The sequence below is a fragment of the Rhynchophorus ferrugineus genome, unplaced genomic scaffold (assembly GCF_030347505.1).
Source record: "Rhynchophorus ferrugineus isolate W39M unplaced genomic scaffold, kcgeb_rfMv2 rfM5, whole genome shotgun sequence".
NCBI classification, from domain to species: domain Eukaryota; kingdom Metazoa; phylum Arthropoda; class Insecta; order Coleoptera; family Curculionidae; genus Rhynchophorus; species Rhynchophorus ferrugineus.
This window is the reverse complement of record NW_027472584.1, coordinates 26,431,992-26,449,113: the sequence shown is the minus strand read 5'-3', so window position 1 is coordinate 26,449,113 and position 17,122 is coordinate 26,431,992. Positions and strand designations below refer to the sequence as shown.

The following is a 17,122-nucleotide window of genomic DNA, read 5'->3' as shown; positions in this document are numbered from 1 at the left end:
GTTAATATGTATATTTATTAAAGTAAATATAACCGTGAATAAATTTATTTTTATATAGTTGATTAATGTTAATATAAAAATTGGTGTAATTGTAACCAATTTTACAATCCTACAAGCTGCAATCGGCGATATATTCGACGCCATCTATGACGGACAGTGGCTGTATTATTGGACGAGTTATAAATATAGTATATCCAAAATAGCAGTGAACTCAGGCCATCCAGATTTCTAATGTATTAACTATTTCTAGTCTGCAATATCAGACCATTTTTTCCTTCTTATTTTATTCTAGTTAAAAAAAGACTAAGGAAAAAAGGCTGCCTGATGCGTTCGATCATGTAATCAACCTGTAAAAGTCGTCCGGTTGTCAAATGTCTGTAAAATTCTTCAAATTATCTTGCAAATTATTGCTTGTTTTGATAAATTTCAAATCAATGCTTATTATTTGTGATTACTCTGATTGAAAATGTCGAAGCCAATAAATAGTTAGCCAGAAACTGTAATGTAATTTAAAAAAAAGTAATGGGGGCCCGTTCTTACTAGTAAAATGCGTCAGAGAGGTAAGTATCGATACAATTGAATTTTAAGCTACTGAGGTTTTTAATGGAAATATTTTTATTGTATTGCAGCTGCGCTGAACGTTAGTTTGGACAGTATGACTAAAATATTTCAAAGAAAAATCTTTAATTTTGGTTTCATGAAAAAAAGTGTCTACATACGTTGATATTAGTGCTATTCGAGGTTAAATTTATGAACTGAACTAAAACAGTGAGTGAGTGACGTGAGTTCACTGCTATTTTGAATAGATTATAGAAAACTATTATTTAAATGTATGGAAAATGTCAAAATCATTTAAATTATTTAATCGAACAATTAGGTTAAGTTGTTTAACAGTTATTTATATTAATATTTCGCATTTCATCAATAGATATCGCTGATCAAATACATACAAACTCCTAATACAAATAAGTTACCAAAATTAATACACAGCTGTCATTACATTATTTATTTTGTGATTAAGAACAGTGTTTTCTTTTAGCCTTTGCAACATTATGTTAAGACATTTTATTAATATTATAGATGATATAATAGTTTTATCATTTCCTTTGTTAGTCTGGACAGTATGACTAAAATATTTCAAAGAAAAATCTTATAATTTTGGTTTCATGAAAAAAAGTGTCTACATACGTTGATATTAGTGCTATTCGAGATTAAATTTATGAAGTGAATTAAAACAGTGAGTGAGTGACGTGAGTTCACTGCTATTTTGGATAGATTATAGAAAACTATTAATTAAATGTATGGAAAATGTCAAAATAATTTAAATTATTTAATCGAACAATTAGGTTAAGTTGTTTAACAGTTATTTATATTAATATTTCGCATTTCATCAATAGATATCGCTGATCAAATACATACAAACTCCTAATACAAATAAGTTACCAAAATTAATACAGAGCTGTCATTACATTATTTATTTTGTGATTAAGAACAGTGTTTTCTTTTAGCCTTTGCAACATTATGTTATGACATTTTATTAATATTATAGATGATATAATAGTTTTATCATTTCCTTTGTTAGTCTGGACAGTATGACTAAAATATTTCAAAGAAAAATCTTATAATTTTGGTTTCATGAAAAAAAGTGTCTACATACGTTGATATTAGTGCTATTCGAGGTTAAATTTATAAACTGAACTAAAACAGTGAGTGAGTGACGTGAGTTCACTGCTATTTTGGATAGATTATAGAAAACTATTATTTAAATGTATGGAAATTGTCAAAATCATTTAAATTATTTAATCGAACAATTAAGTTAAGTTGTTTAACAGTTATTTATATTAATATTTCGCATTTCATCAATAGATATCGCTGATCAAATACATACAAACTTCTAATACAAATAAGTTACCAAAATTAATACACAGCTGTCATTACAATATTTATTTTGTGATTAAGAACAGTGTTTTCTTTGAGCCTTTGCAACATTATTTTAAGACATTTTATTAATATTATAGATAATATAATAGTTTTATCATTTTCTTTGTTAATTAAGCTGCGGTTTTATGGAGTATCAACTTACGGATTCCAACCGAGATCCTGCGAATTTATGTACAATATTCCTGCCCTGGATACCGTAGCAGGCGTTGCTGTTCTCAAATTTGATATTTCGAATATGAGCCGCATAGTCGGGGTCAAAGCTATACGTTCGTTACTGGCTAGAGTGAGCACTTTATTGTCGTCCATCACTGTATTTAAGGACTCTATCCACATCGGATCTATATCACCGTCTAAGATAATCCACTTCGGATTATCCCCGGCGATATTCGCTTGGTCCCTCATTAAAACGGAAAAAAGACCATCTTTCCATTCTCTTGTCGCAGGATTGATGATACCGAAAAGTTCATCGTTGGTCACCGCTTTTGGATTTAAGTCGTTGTAAACGGGTTTACGTCTGATATTGACGTAAGTTCGAAATAATGTTTTCCATACTTGTGTCTTTCCAGTCCCAGCGTTCCCGACAATAAACACAGAATGACGAACTTCAAGCAGTTCCTCCAACTGAACAACCTAAATCATATTTCCAATAAAAAACAATGAGTATTTTAATAGGTTGGAGGTTGGAGAAAAAATAATCTTGGTTGTTGATGCATCCACAGTATATTCCAGACTTTGCCCTCTCTGACAACCATTTGTTTCGATCTCTGTAAAACTCTCTCCATAGTAAATTATTTATGAAGGGAAGAATATGTCGAATGTTATAGACAACAGTGAAACAGCTGTATTGCCTTGATCTTGCCCTATCTGACCACCATTTGTTTCGGTCTCCGTAAAACATTCTTAATAGGGAGTAGCAGGTATCAAAAGAGACTTGAAGAGAGAATTATCAAAGGAGAGAAGGATATTATGGAAAAGAGAGAAACAACTGTATAGCCCAGACCTTACCCTATCTGGTTACCATTTGTTTCAATCGTTGTAAAACTTTCTTATTAGTGAAAAGCCGGTTTCAAAAGAGGCTTGAAGAAAGAATTATCGAAGAACGGAAGAATATTATAGATCAAGAATATACTAGAAGAAAGAAAATTCAAAATTCACCTTATAGCTCAAACCTTACTCTGTCTGACTTCCATTTGTTTCCATCCCTGTAAAATTGTCTTAATAGTTTGTGGCGACCGCCACGACCCTTTAGGCCACCACCAATTCACCATTAACAACTACAAAGGTTGGCAACGCCGGTGGATTGGTACCATGCAGTTCCGGAGTATAAAAGGCCATCACGACGACGTCTCGCTCTCTTTTCTTATCACCGTCCCCCTGTAACAGTACCACTTCCACAGCGCTACCGTACTTCCTTCACCTTAACATAATATCCTGTCAATCCTCCCATCGACCACATGTATCAATCGCAAGTTGAAATAAACAACTTTGATTCAACCAGTGTTTTTAGTTCCCGTGCAAATTCCTTCCAAAAATAGTAGTGAGTGTTCTGATAGATAACCGCAGCGGCAGCCACACGTTTCGACCGACCGACCGACCCGACGAACATACCTACAAGTTAATAGCAGGCTTCAACAGACAGTTGAAGAAGGAATTATCAAAAGAGAGAAGGATATTATTGAAAAGAGAGAAACAACTGTATAGCATAGGCCTTACACTATCTGACTAATATTTGTTTTAATCTTTGTAAAATTTTATTAATAGCAAAAAACCGGTTTCAGATCTTGCAGAAACAATTATCGAAGAATATTATAGAAAAAGAATATTGTAGAAGAAAGAAAGATATATTTTAGCTCAGACCTTACCCTGCCTGACTTCCATTTGTCTCGATTAACTTAATAGCTAATATCTGGCTTCAACAAAGCCATGAAGAGTGGATTATGGTCTTATCAGAATAATGGCAAAAGGTTATCAATCGAACCAGTTCATATAATGGTGTTTGAAATTTGAAAATAACCTGAAATTACTTTTTCCCCAAACCATTATAATACAATAAAAAACCTTTAAAATAAAATTATCTTCTGGTTGAAGCTGTAGATCTATAGCAGCCTGTTTAACTGTTCTTTCGAATTCGGCATCCCTTTTACGAGGAACTTCCAAAGCTGGAAATAAATCACCAATAAGACCCATGAAAACTGGCGTGTCGTCAGTAACTATCTTCGGTATATTGAAGTCTCTGAGAGCTCTCATCAAAACTTCTTCCTCAGGTCTGCCAGGGTCACCTCTCTACGAAAATATATCTAGATATAAAACCATCACAGCTTTATTCGTATACTTTCAAAGATCCAGCTACCACTAAAACGGATTTGATAGCTCTTAAACCCCAATCATAGTGATCTTGTTTAGATAATAGTTCTTTGCATAATGTATACAAGGTTATGAATTTTCTGGCCAAAATTTTAGCATCTTGAAAACCCTCAGCTACTAACATGATTTCGCAAATTAGTTCAAAATCGGGAACCACCATAGCACATGGCCTGAAAATGAAAATATAAGTTAGACACACACACCAAAAACTAAATCAAGCCTAGTACGATAGCGAGCCTCGTAAATCTTACCTAAATAAAGCTTTTAAATTTTCAGGTAGTTCAGTTCTTCCTGCGTATCCTGGATTCATCGTTATAAAAATACCAACTGTTGGAACTAGATTAATCATGTCGCCCATGAAATCGAACGTGATTTTGTTGTTTTTGATCGCGTCCAAGACCGACTTGACCTGTACTGCTACAACTGACAAAACTTCAACAGAAATTCGATTGAATTCATCGAAACATCCCCAGGCACCAGTTTGGGCTAGACCTTTGTAGATGTTACCGCATGATTTATAGTCCATTTGCTCGGAACAGTTGAAGACATAAACCATTATACCCAAGGCTCTTCCTAGATCTTTGGTTGTTTCGGTTTTGCCGGTACCTGCTGGACCTGCAGGTCCTCCTCCCATAATAAGATGTAGGGATTGCGTCAGTGTTATATAACAACGATCTGTTAGTGGAGTTATAACTAATCTGGGAGTATTACCGAGATATTCGTAACTGTATTTGAACTGAGCATCACAAATGTTAGCAAAACAATGTTTCTCTTTCTCGCACCACCTATGACGTAACTGGGACACCCACTGGAAAGCCAAAGCAGACTCTACCTTGCTTTGAATCAACTTACTGACGACATCCCTCGAGTGAACATCTATTGTACATATGGTCATTATCTTCTGTCTATCTTGCTTTGTTAAGTCTCCCAAAAGTAATGAGATCAAAGTACTGAGTTGTGACACTTGTTTCTTGTAGTAATCCCTTATAGCATTATCATAACCTTCTTCCAGTCGTGAGAAAGCGATATTAACTTCGGTGGTCCACCAAATTTGGGTACCACACAAAGAAACTTGAGCTGGGAAATCAAATAACCACTGATCTCGAGGTTTTTCTTCGTAAGAAAGTACTCCCTCTCCTATATAATGTCTGATTGTTGATCTCATGGAGGCTTGGATTCGATTCAACCACACTTCAACCTAAAAATGTCGAGACCATAAACACCAACACCCACGAAAGTCATATAAATACATACAGCACCATTACAATTAGTGTTTTCATGAAAAACGACGTATTCTCCATCTTTGGCATACATTCCCTCTATAATACTTGTTAATTCTCCATCATCTGTGGTTTCAAAGTTTAATCGAGCAATGGAATCAAATAATTTCGTCAAATGCTTCGCCACCTGTTTAGGCTGATTACCATTCGATAAAATATCTAGAAGATCCGCAGAAGATACGAAATAAAATCGCGGAAATGCCAGTCTTTTGGTTTCCAGGTAAACGGCCAAGGCCTTTTCACATAACGTAAGATTTTTTTGAAGCTCCTCCAGTACCTCCAATAAACCATCTCTGTTAGTGGACTCGACGACATTGGACACTTTGGCCATATCTTTCATTAGTTCTTTAAAATCTCTGTCGATAATATCAAAACGCTCCGAATCTTCAGGCAATTGCTTTCTGATATCCTCAGAACTCATGAATATCGATTCCAAATGCATCCAAGTCCGTTGAACTTCAAACCAAATCGTAATAACTTGATCAGCTAGTCCTAATTTACACTGCCAAGAAGACACTTCTTCAAGGAAGTGAGCTATGAACTTAGAGGTAATGAGATTCTGTAATTGCACTTGATTGTCTTCGAGAGTTTCAATTAATTCCTCACTGGCTCTCAGTAAAGTACACCCAGTTCTTGGATGGGTCTCATGTTCGAACTCCATAGCCGACCAAGTAGTATTTAGTTCTCGTAATATTTTTTCCATTGACATTTCTTTGACAGCTTTGTCGACGATGTTCTTTACTTCTTCCTCGCATTCATGAAGATTTAGTTCCAATAAATCAGCCAAAGTGGTGTTGTGATCCATAACGATTTTAGTCTAAAAATTGATTTGTAAGTTTATAAGATATTTATGAGGTATTATCATTATTAGTTAGCTAAAATCTACATTATATACATACTATTTAGTGGGCCATAGACTTAATCTATTAATCTTAATAATTGTTTAGTACAAGGTGCCTCAGAAGGTAACGACAACTTGGGGATGAGGTTCATCAATCATTCTAATTAATAGCATTCTTTTGAAACACCTTGTAGAATGATAGTGTTAAAATGACGTAAAAAATAGGCAAAATACTTGATTATAAAAAAATTTTAAATTATTTTCCTTGGATTACTGTCAAAATTCATGCAATAAAAATATAAATTCGAATCAGGCATTATAATATTCACAATAAAACAGCCAACGCACGTGCCAACATTTATGACGTCAGAACGTCGCAATGTTGTCACATCAATCAATTTATAACCTCTAATAATTATCACTATGTTTTGAAGAATTTTGTACATATTTGACAACAGGGTCGACCAGTACTAAGTAAAATGAGAATGCGCTCCGATCGTAAAACGAATTTTACATGTCTACAATTTGGTATGGTAATATATTCGACGCCATCTATGACGTGTATTAGCTGTTTTATTAGAAGCATATATTCTATATTCCATGGGAAATGTAACGTATTCGGAGAATTTAACACATATTTTTCTTATTTCGATGTAACTTACTTTAAATTCTTGAGGTATTGCTGCAAGATTCTGGAACAAAGTTTGGTTATGTGAGCAATGCTATATACAGTGATTTTTATGTACATTATATACAGTGGTTATATACAATGGATATAAGTAACTAGACACCAATAATATTCTACCTTAGTCGAGACCATCAACTGATCCCAATGTCTCTCGCGAATTGCTGGATTTTGAAGCTCACCGACTGCTTTAAGAGAAGTCAGTGTGTTTTTAACTGTAGACTCTAAACCACTATATGTGTCCCATCCTCTCATCTCCTTGTCCAACATACGTATCTCTTTAGCAAATTTCTTGCATTCGATGTCCATATTTTCAACATCAATTTTTCTCCATGGTGTTGTTTTCCAATCGTTGACGCAAGTATGAACAATATGAATATAATCCCATAATTGCTAAAATATGATTTTTTATATAAACCAGATTGATCTCCCCATAATGCTTCTACCTTCAGCAATCGAATATCTCGTCTACATTGCTTCAGCAATTTAAAGTCAGGAACGTTCACCTCAAACAATGAGCCAGATTCGTGAATGGATCTCATCTCGTTTTCCAACTTGCGAAGATCTTTATCAATTTTGTCGATCACCTTATAAGGTTCTGGACACAGATACTTGAAGAAGTGGTATTTTTTGAAGAATTCTCGATAAATAATCACTTTACTGTCGAATTCTTGTATTTTCTTTCTGATACAAGTTACCTCCGCTGCTTGGAGCGGTGCTAATTGCTGTTTAATTGTAATAGCGATCTTCTTGGTGTTGTTCCACTGTTCTGGTAGCTCCTGGAGATATACATTAACTTCCTCTGGTATATCTTGATCGTAAAACGTTAAAAGCTCGATAGTTTCACGAAGGGGTCCAAACATCTCGTCTGTTGTGACCTGTCGTTCTTTAACATGCAACAAATATCCCATAACATTCACCAGAGCCTGATAATCGCCTTCCAACACCGTCTGTTGAAGACCTTCATCTGCTGATCTTATAAACTGGCCTAAATCGCAAAGACTATTGGTGACAGTGTTAACAAGATGTTGTTTAAACATGTCGCCCCATTTACGGATAGTGTTCAATAAGGCGTGCTTAAACGGTTTAATATCCACTTGAAACCAAGCATTAAATATCTCTTTTTCCTGAATTTGTTCTACTTCAGCATAGAGGTTTTCGAAATTATCGATTTGCTCTCGAAACGTTTCCATTTTTGGTGGACTCATCTTTGGAGCGTAGGGATCTTTAAGAATAATCATATCCAGCTCTTCCACAGTTAACTGACGCCCATAGTTTAGTATTTGCTTCAAATAATCTTCCCTATCATCTAACCATAAATAGGAATAATTCTGGAAGCTGTTACAAAATTCTTCGGCTTCTTCCAGCACTTTATCAACGTTTAATAAAATGTCCGCCTTTATATCAATTATATCTTGATTATTTTCTATTTCCTCTATATACGGTTTATCAATAGTCTTGGAGAGTCTTGAAACTATTGATGAGGTATTGAGAATGTCTTGAATTAATCCGTTTATTAAAGCACTGAAGCCATTTGGAGCATTTGGTTCAATTGAGGGTACAAATACTATGTCTGGTTCTTTTAAAAATAAATGAGATTCAAATAATGGAGCTAAATTATTCGAAGAATCCATATGTTCGTTAATATAACCCAAACTGAAATACGAAACACATAGAAAACAAAATAAAAATGTTTTCAACAAATTATTCTTTTACCTACAACCAACTGATTGATATAAATAACTCAAAACAATTTTATCCACATAATCAATATAATTTAACCACTCTATTCGATCATCTTTATCGGTAATACCAAAAAGCTTCATATTACATTCTAATAAATCATTAATAGTCTGTGTCGCTTCCTTTATCTCTGTTTGTCTCCTCACGATCCTTTCTTCTCTATCTTCGATACACAAAAAAGTATCTCTTTTACCATCTTTCCTTTCGAATAGTGGTTTTCTCGCAAACGGTATTAAAATCGTTTTTATATTATCCAGATTACTTTGGCATTTACACAAGTTATCTTGCAGATTCTTGACAAGATTATGAAGATTAGTTATATAATCCCACAAGTCTAAAAAGTATCGTTCAATTAAAAAAAATACAATAAAATGTTCTAGATTAATCATAACTAATTTTAGAAGATATATGGGCGGGTTATTTTTGAAATACATTTTTTTTGTTCTGGCCTAAAAAAAACCAGGCGGTGGAATGCATGACGCATACCTGGTCGCGGAGACTTGCCCTGGAGTGACAAGTTGGACCGGGTTATGTGGAACTGCCTCTGGGCTTACCAATACACTAAACCGAAACCGCCTCACAGTTGACCCCTGTGGATCACTACTGCTACTGCACTAAATTTGGGGATATCGCACCCGCTGATCGGGCAGCCGTTATTGGGCACGAGGGCCCGGCGATTCTATTGATTCGCGAACCTGAGTTAACACACAACTGGGTACTGTTGTATGGGGGCAAAAGTTATGACTGTAGCGACGGATGAGGTCGTTTCAGCCTGGAAAAGGGGGAGAGCTTAGCGGTGACGCGGTGCTAAGCTCCCAGCATGTCGACCAGCTCGCGAACAAGCGCGTTTTCAGAAGAACTTGAGCTGAGTTGTTGTTTGTGGAATGATTGAGATATGAAGTGCTTGATTTCTGGAGTGTCAGTTTCCCTATGAATTTGATTATTACTGACAAACCATGGAGCGTTTAATATTCTACTGAGCAGCTTATTTTGGAAAACTTGAAGCCGTTTGACCTGATTGGGTGTAACAAACTTGAAGTAGACATTAGATCCGTAGAGGAGTATAGACCTAATTAACATCTTGTAAAATAAGCATTTGATGGAGATGGGAAGTCTGCTAGAAGGACAGATCAGAGAAGATAGCAGGTTTGCTATCCCCGAACCTTTTTGGATTGCTTTCTGGATTTGGGAATGCCAACCGAACCGCCGGTCGAAGTGAAGACCTAGGTATGTGACGTTATCCAGCCATGGAATTATTGCGGTGTCGATCTTAAGTTGCGAGACGCGCAGTGCGTAACGCTTCTTGTGGAAAATGATGGCCTGGGTTTTCAGAGGGTTGATTTGCAACCTCCAGAATTTGAACCACTTGACCGCATGATCGAGCTGCTTCTGTAAACGTTCATGAATTGTAACTTCGAACCTGGTGGCCGTAAAGAAAGCATTCTCGTCAGCGTAAAAGGCGACAAGTTTTGAAATACATCGTTGACTACTGCAAATGACAGTGACAATGACATGGGTTAGTTAGTTTACCAAAGATTTATAAACTATTCATGTATAATTTAATAGTAAATCAATTCATTTTAATAAAATTAAATCTTAGGCAACCAAATAAACAAATAATTTTAACAAATTAAAAAAAAACTGACTTCCAAAGAATAAAATTCTTTTACCATTGGAATTCCAATTTAAACTATTCTGTCCTAATGAGATTCTCTCATCGATGTCGCCTATTTCCTTTTTAATTAGGTCAAACTCGACGTTCTTTGTGGTTCGCCTAATTTTATTATACCATGCAATAGTTGAGTTCAAGTTGGAATTGTATTTTCTGTATATTTCGTTTTTCTCTGCCAATTTTAATGCGGTCTCCGGTATGTCAGCGACTTTCATTAAATTTAAATAATGCACCTCCCTTAAAATAGCTGACAACTGCGGATTGAAATTAAGATAAAGCTCCTTGTTTTTCTGGTTGCGAATTAACAGACAGAGATCTAAATTGTCTTCAATCTGGTTATGGATTTTCTTTTCCCATTCTGTTAGAGCGTTTTCCGATACTTTGCAAATTTGTCCGGTTAATGTGTCGAATTTTTTCATTATTTCTGATGTTTTTGTATCATGCGTTATTCTAAAACTTAGGACTTATCAGTTATTATTAGGATATATTGTTAAATTAATGCATACGGTTGATGTATGGTTTGGAACTTCTTTTTTACCGAAGCTATTCTGGATTCCAAGTTCCAGGTCCATCTTAAAGTACCTGTAACTGGTGGTACGTACTTGTCAACAATGAAAGTACCGAATTTTTTCTTATGATTAGTTTGTTCTTCAAATGCTACCTGAAAAAAATCGATTCAGACTCATTTAGATCTATTAATTTATCTTACTTCGATCATTTTCGCTTCGAACTCCAGCATCTCGGATATTTGTACGTATTTTTTAGTAAATTCTTCTTTAATTATTGGCCGTTCTAAAAGACAACCGGATATACTAATTAATTTGAATACGCCATCTAGATTAGAACAATCCTCGAACGCTTGACAAAGTATCGCAGCCAATTTCATATCCATTTCGAATATACGCTGCTTGAATATCTGGAAATCTTCCAAGAACGATAGGTCGTCCGGGTCCAAGACGTCGTACGACTTTCCGGAAAATATCGAATAGCATTGCTGAAACTCCCCGAATATCGTTGTTACTCTCGAGCTGAGGATTTTCCCTTTGATACCTCCTATTTCCACTTTTTCCAATTTGCTGAACTCCAACACGGTATTGAAAAACCATTGGATGGTCTGTAATCTTTCGAGGAATGCAAGGAAACGTTCGAACACGAGATTTGTATCGAAATTCCATAAAGTAGCCTCGCGATCTTTAAAGAACCGAGTCAGATTCAGCTTGTAAATTTTAAATAAGCACATGAATTGCTTAAGGGTCCTTATACAGAGGTCCACCCGCTGCATCGCTTCGTCTATATCGCTATGAAATAACGTAGTTGGGTCTAAAAACTTTTTGGCCTACAAAAAAATATTTTTTTTACGATCGTAACATGTATATATCTAAATAAACAATAATATTTTATTATCTAACCAGGTAATTGCATGAAAGTAAGTCAATAATACTATTAAAAAAGCCCGTCCAATAAAACAATCAATGCATGCTATTAGAGATGCCGAAAAAATATCGATATATTTTTGATAGCCGATATTTCTCGATACATTATTAAAAAACCAATTATTTTTAATAAACCTGTTAAATTCGTATTTAACTTTAAAGGTGTTAGTGTTCTTAATTGGTATTTAATTTAAAAGGTTTTGAAAAAATTTTCTGTTTTGGTACTTAATGGTCGGGGTTTATTAAAAATATCAATATATATTGCAATTTTTTTTTTCTTCGATATATCAATATATATTTTTTAAAATATCGAAATTATTATATCGATATTTTTCAATATATCGAAATATCAATATTTTTCTCGGTGATCGACACCTCTACACGCCATTATAATTTATGACTTCAGCATGTTTCAAACGTCTGTTTAAATTATTTTCACTAATACTAATATTTGGCGGAGTCCAGATAAACCTTCGTTGGTAAAAAAGACTTTAAAATATTTGGCTTACAATTGGCAACATACCCAACCAAGGCAGATTCGATTCACCAATGATGTTCCGACGCATCAGCCAGCTTTCTAACTCTTTTTAATAGGATAAAATGAGAAGGAAAAAATCGACTTCGAGTTTTCGATGTCATCTATAACGTGTAATGGCTATTCTATTGGACGGATCATAAATAGAAAACTGTTATTTTATGTAGAGAAATGTCAAAGATCGTCAGATTTAACATTCAGGTTACTAAAACTATAGGATATCGATGAACAAAAAACATGTAAGCACTTATTATCTTTTATGTAATTATATATCTTACTTACCTCTAGAATTAAAAGATTACATATTTGTTTTAAGAGCGTTATTAATTTGACTTGATCATAAGATTTACAAGTGGCCCATATTAAACAAACTACGTGCATTACTGGAGCTAGTAACGGGATACATTCGCTGAAATCTGTTTCCTCCAGCATTGCTATATGTCTTTTAAGGGGAGTCAGATGTAAATAAATATCTTTTGCTTCTGCTAGAGCGATTACAACGTTTCTGAAGATATTTTTGAAGCAAACATAATAAGCGCTGTTGGTTTTCTCCAGTATCGAAGCCATACTTCGAACGTTTGGTTCCCTGAGTTGGTTGTAGATATAGTGCAAGTTCCGTAACCTCTGACACCAAAACTCAATTTCTGTTAAAAAGAAATAATTTATTATTTAACTAAGTGGGTTATCTAACTATTTCTTTTTTACCAACAGATGGTACCGGATTGACAATCTTCTCGGATGAATCGTTAACCAACACATCGTTGATTTGAGCAGCCCATTTCATAATGACGCCTTCGATGCCACTTTTCAAATATAAATCGCACAATTCTCCATTGCTCTCTGTTACCATTCTTTCAACTTCACCAACCCGTTCGATTCCCACAGGCATAGGAAGGACGGTTTGACCATTTACTTGACCTTTGACTTGGTAAACGGTACTTCTCAGACTGTGTACATGTTTATGGACGTCTTTCGCTATGACGGCGGGCCATTGGCTGTGATTTTGAGTGTTGGATAGAAGGGGAACTAGTATCTGAATGAAATTATGGAAATACGGTATGCGATTTAAGGTTTTTTTTCTGTAAACTACTTACTTCGTCAACTAGGGAAGCTAGTTGATCTATAATTTTTGGTGATAAATCACCAACAATTACGGATTCGCCCGGTGTTGCTTTACATACTGGCTGAGATTCTTTCTTGATGAAATATACCCCTGTAAGGTTGTTGTTGTTTAGGATGGGATATATAGATATATAGGAAGATCGGTTTTCCAATATTCCATCAGTTAAGAGTCAATATTCCATAAGTCACAAATTAAAATTATAGGTCATGAAATAATAAAATTATACAAATACAATCTAACAATAAACATACAGTAAAAAAACGATGTTCAAATCAAAGTAACGTAAAACAACATTGTATAAATTAGTTTAATTTTAATCTATAGAATATCCGAAGTTTTTTGTATATACGTCGTCAAGATATTTAATGTATTGCCTTTCGCAATTTGTTAAGTCGTTTTAGAATCAGGCAATATTTTTCTTGTCATTTTATTCTACTTAAAAAGAGACACAATGCTGTCTGATAAGTTCGAACGTGTAATAGAAACAACCCAGTCGTCCGGTTGTCAAACGTATGTAAAATTCCTCAAAACAATAGTGATAAGAGCCTATAAAACGGCAAACATTATGTTAATGCTTTGTTTGTTTTGATAAACTACAAATCTCTGTTTATTACTATCCTGATTAAAAATTCCGAAGCCAGACAGAACACATTGCGTGTCTAATCAGTTAATTTGAACATGAACGAGATAATGAAGACCCGCTCTTAACAGTAACATTCGTTTGAGAGGTAAGACATTTTTACTGTTAAACATTAATTTGCTGCCATTTTTATTGAAAATATTTTTTAGCGTGTTGCAGCTGCACTGAACATTAGTATGGACACGGTCACTGAAATATAGCAAAAAATTAAAAATATGTTCTTAAATCCACTGAAAAAAAAACCATCCTCGTACGAAGCGGGTGACAAATCAAGATCAGCTTGATGTTAGCTCTATCATAGACTAAATATATGAAATATGTAAAAACAGTGAGTAGTATTTTAGTACAAACATAATTTAATACAATTATTTCCAGGAAACTGTTAATCTGAAAAGTATCGAAGAGGTCAAATGGAACTTTCGGATATTGCTTTTAAAAGAATAAAAAAGACTTATTATTTCAATTTATGTATCTAGACGAGACATGAATATCTCAAAATGGGACCAATATACCCAACGATAACTCATAACAACATGATAAAAATAGTGTTATGTCAACAAAAGTTGATGGAAAAAGGTAAATATTGGAATAACAATTAATTAGGTTTTATTATTTATACCATTTATTAATAATTCATTGCAGATATATTGTACTTCATGCTGGAGACAGGAATGGTTAATAACACCTTCGGTTTGGATGAACTCGATAAGACACATTGAAGAAGAAATTGACAAATGATGGAATTGTGAACAAATGTTTGATAATTTGGAAATTAACAACTTACTTATTTACTTGAATGAAACTTTCTAAATATGATATACTGCCAATTTCTAAGACAGTGTGATGAGAATGGAAACAAGCAAACGTAAGTATATAATTAATATATGATAACTGTAGGATATATTATTGTAGAGTGTAAAAGATTTGTGTATAATACAGATATGTGTGTAATTGTTCAGAATATATACGAACATTTGGTTAAAATATGTCAGGAGAGAAAGAATAGTAACTGTGTTACAGATATGGCAAATTCATTAAGGAGAATGCAGTGATTAAGTCTACATTTATCATGAAAAATGTAGACAGGTATTAACAGAACAAACGAAGGAGAAATACAGTGACATCAAAATGTTTATTACAAGGAAACACTGTACCGAAGGACACAAGAACTAAGCGTGAAAGCTAAATATACTCTCTAATGAAAGTAAAATATATTACTAGGATATACAATTGTTAATTAGGTGGATTAGGGCACCAGGGGATAAAACTACAAACACGCCTAGAACTCTAACTCATATGTGGTGTCGAAAAGAGTTCAATTGTACATATAATTAAACACAATCCTAACTTACAAACTATTATAGCTGTGTACTTAATTTTAGTTTTAAGTCCTTTGGTAATGAAAATTAGATTTACTATAATGTTAAAATAAATTAAATTTGATAACAGTACTTTTGTTTAATTACTTTATTTAGATTAGAATTTTGTTGTATGTCCAAGCCAAACTGAAATAAAACTCAGAGTTGATTCGGTAACATTGCGACGTTTTGACGTCGTAAATTTAGATGATGTATGTACAAAATAACTTTGGATAGACTGTATGTACTTACTAGTTAAATTTATCGGCATACTTAATTGAATGAATTTAAATAAAAGTATTCTTTGGTTAACAATATTCAAATTTATCGGTTAAATAGTTGAAAAAAAATGTAAATAAAATAAATGTATTCAGAAAAAAATTATATGTTTATATGTGTAGTGTAATGAAGTAGATTTCACAGAAGAATTTAAGCCAGACATATCTGGGTTGTCACTGATCCGTAACATCATGTCGGACAAGAAGCAAAACACATTAGAACCAAAAATAAAACAACTATACTGGTTAGTCGGAAGATACTCTCAACATGATCAAAATCAAAGAGGTTGATTTATAATACATGATCATAAAGCCAATTTGAATTTATGGGGTGCAGATATGGTGAAGCACTAAAAATTCAAATCAACTAGTCATCCAACGCTGTCAAAACAAGGTTCTTCGATTGATTCCCAATACCTATCGCTACATAACCAACGAAGAAATAAACGATGACCTGGAAATCAAATGGATTTGCGAAGTTATCCAAGATTTCGCCTTGAAACACGAAAGAAGATTACTAAATCATACTAACGTGGAAGCAATACAACTGCTGGACAGCGCGCAGGATGTCAGGAGATTGAAGCGAACCAAACCATACGAACTTATATAAAATGTATACCTTTAGTGTAAACTATAGGTTAAGTTATTATAATTTTATAATTGAGGAATACATATTGATGTATTTTCTCGAACTCGTCTTGCTCGTGAATTAATCCAAGTATAAATGAAATGTAGTAATAAATTAATTTATAATTGAGATTGTATTAAGCGTATCTAATAAAGATGTTATAAAAAAACTGATCGATGACATTGGTTTTCAATATTTGCCACTAGTTAAGCATTTTCAATGACATTATCAATAAGAAACCAACAACAGATGACTGTTTCCTTATACTTGGACCTAAAACATACCTTTACTTTTTAACTGTGATAACGGGAAGCCATTTGAAGGCACCAGTTGAGCGGCAGGGGTAACGATTATAACCAAGAGATTAGGTGAGGGCCTTTCTAAAAATCTCATCACTGTAGCCTTGTATTCTTCCGTGGCCATGATCCTCGACCATTTTTCCGCTTTCAACTTTAACGATTTCTGAATGTAGGCGCCAAGAAATTCCATACGACGATCAACAGCCGCTACCGGAGGTTGATCCATTTCGATCGTCGCTTAATTCACCATATAAAATTAATTCACGAATCGGCCATAACACTTTCGAATAGTATATGTGTTA

The 17,122-nt window shown here is 34.1% G+C and overlaps 1 protein-coding gene across 3 annotated transcripts in view; it reads right to left on the bottom strand.

Moving 5' to 3' along the window:
* Positions 1–17,122, bottom strand: part of Dhc93AB (Dynein heavy chain at 93AB) — a 25,695-nt gene extending 8,573 nt beyond the window's left edge. The window contains exons 1-16 of one of the 3 annotated variants that reach the window (XM_076405807.1): positions 16,806–17,122; positions 13,589–13,707; positions 13,200–13,527; positions 12,777–13,138; positions 11,236–11,862; positions 11,033–11,187; positions 10,525–10,982; positions 8,828–9,188; positions 7,558–8,767; positions 7,232–7,504; positions 7,089–7,118; positions 5,560–6,402; positions 4,557–5,503; positions 4,274–4,475; positions 4,000–4,224; positions 2,084–2,571 (exon numbers count right to left, since the gene is read on the bottom strand). In XM_076405807.1, the coding sequence (XP_076261922.1) occupies positions 2,084–2,571; positions 4,000–4,224; positions 4,274–4,475; positions 4,557–5,503; positions 5,560–6,402; positions 7,089–7,118; positions 7,232–7,504; positions 7,558–8,767; positions 8,828–9,188; positions 10,525–10,982; positions 11,033–11,187; positions 11,236–11,862; positions 12,777–13,138; positions 13,200–13,527; positions 13,589–13,707; positions 16,806–17,046 (6,869 nt within the window). In that variant the 5' untranslated portion in view covers positions 17,047–17,122. The remainder of the gene's footprint in view (positions 1–2,083; positions 2,572–3,999; positions 4,225–4,273; positions 4,476–4,556; positions 5,504–5,559; positions 6,403–7,088; positions 7,119–7,231; positions 7,505–7,557; positions 8,768–8,827; positions 9,189–10,524; positions 10,983–11,032; positions 11,188–11,235; positions 11,863–12,776; positions 13,139–13,199; positions 13,528–13,588; positions 13,708–16,805) is intronic. The other 2 variants (XM_076405808.1, XM_076405809.1) reach the window with 2 other exon arrangements.